The sequence below is a fragment of the Larimichthys crocea genome, unplaced genomic scaffold, assembly GCF_000972845.2.
Source record: "Larimichthys crocea isolate SSNF unplaced genomic scaffold, L_crocea_2.0 scaffold413, whole genome shotgun sequence".
Taxonomy (NCBI): Eukaryota; Metazoa; Chordata; class Actinopteri; family Sciaenidae; genus Larimichthys; species Larimichthys crocea.
Window position 1 is genome coordinate 1 of NW_020855388.1, and position 1,237 is coordinate 1,237.

General features: G+C 37.3%; 1 protein-coding gene across 1 annotated transcript in view; it reads right to left on the reverse strand.

The window, feature by feature from the left end:
* Positions 1 to 230: 230 nt before the first annotated feature.
* Positions 231 to 1,237, reverse strand: part of LOC113745075 (uncharacterized) — a 1,299-nt gene continuing 292 nt past the window's right edge. Inside the window, exons 3-4 of the mRNA XM_027276521.1 lie at positions 643 to 990; positions 231 to 506 (exon numbers count right to left, since the gene is read on the reverse strand). Of these exons, the coding sequence (XP_027132322.1) occupies positions 247 to 506; positions 643 to 990 (608 nt within the window). The 3' untranslated portion in view covers positions 231 to 246. The remainder of the gene's footprint in view (positions 507 to 642; positions 991 to 1,237) is intronic.

Genomic DNA, 1,237 nt, shown 5'->3' on the forward strand with positions numbered 1-1,237 from the left:
TTTTGTTTTAATTTGTATGTTACGCCTCAGAAATACCAAACTAGTTCAGCTTTAAACTAATGAAAAAATATAAACAGCTTCATTCTTTTCAGTTGTGTTTTTTCAGTGTCAATAAAGATGCAAGAACAGATAATCAGAGAATCTCTGCGATTTAGTTTAATGTGATAAAGAGAGAATGAGAGATAATGATGCAGCATGTCTATATGAGTTATATCCAGTTAACATACAGTACTACATCAGTTGGTGTTATGTTAGTGCAACACTGTAAGTAAACTCACACACTGGAGGAGAGCGGGACTTCTCATATCCTTCTACAGCACATGAATATCTGTCTGCAGGATCAATGTGGCCTGAATAAGAATTAGATGTTTGTCCCTGAATGTTTTGTCCATTCTTGTACCAGATGTAGCGACGATGACCAGGTAGACGACAACTGCTCTGACAAGTCAGCTCTGCCTGGTTATACGACTTGTAGACCTTTAATGTGTTAATCTGCACCTGGAGAGCTGAACATGTGACAAGGGAAGAGAAGACTTCATTTCACACATATAAACATAAATAAATAAACTCAGATGCAAGTACACTCCATAAAATGTTGAACACTTGGAAGTCAATTCATAATTACTCAAATGAAAATGTTACCTGTGACAGACAAAGTGACTCCAGGTCTACCAAAATATTTCCCTGATTGAAGGTTTGTTATGAATCTGAACATGTACTCAGCTGAGTCGCTCTCTCTCAGGTCTGTGATTCTCAGAGTGCACTTGTTGTTATCACAGATGTACTGCACACGACCTGAATACTCTGGGTCTGTTTTCAAATTCACAAAAACATTATTACTCCATTTTGTAAACCAGAATGTTTCCTGAACTGAGCTATATATTGTGGTTGGATATCTGTATGTGCAGCTCATGTCCACTGTTGATCCTTTTAAGGCACAGATCTCAGTAGGAGTGTAAGTCACTCCCCAGCCATCCTGACCCTGTATCACTGTAACACAGAGCACACGAGGAGTCATGATCAAAATGAATAACAAGTCAGTAACAACAATAGTTAATTCAATAATTAACATAATTTGGGTGGAAAGGGAATTGGGATACTATTAAAAATCTTCAGCTATCAGACAATGTTCCTAATCTTGTATCTGTCCAACCAGAACTGACTGGAAAATATAATTTCAGGTGTGTAGCAACCAATAATGTAAAAGCATGCCAATAATGGAATAACATGCCAATAA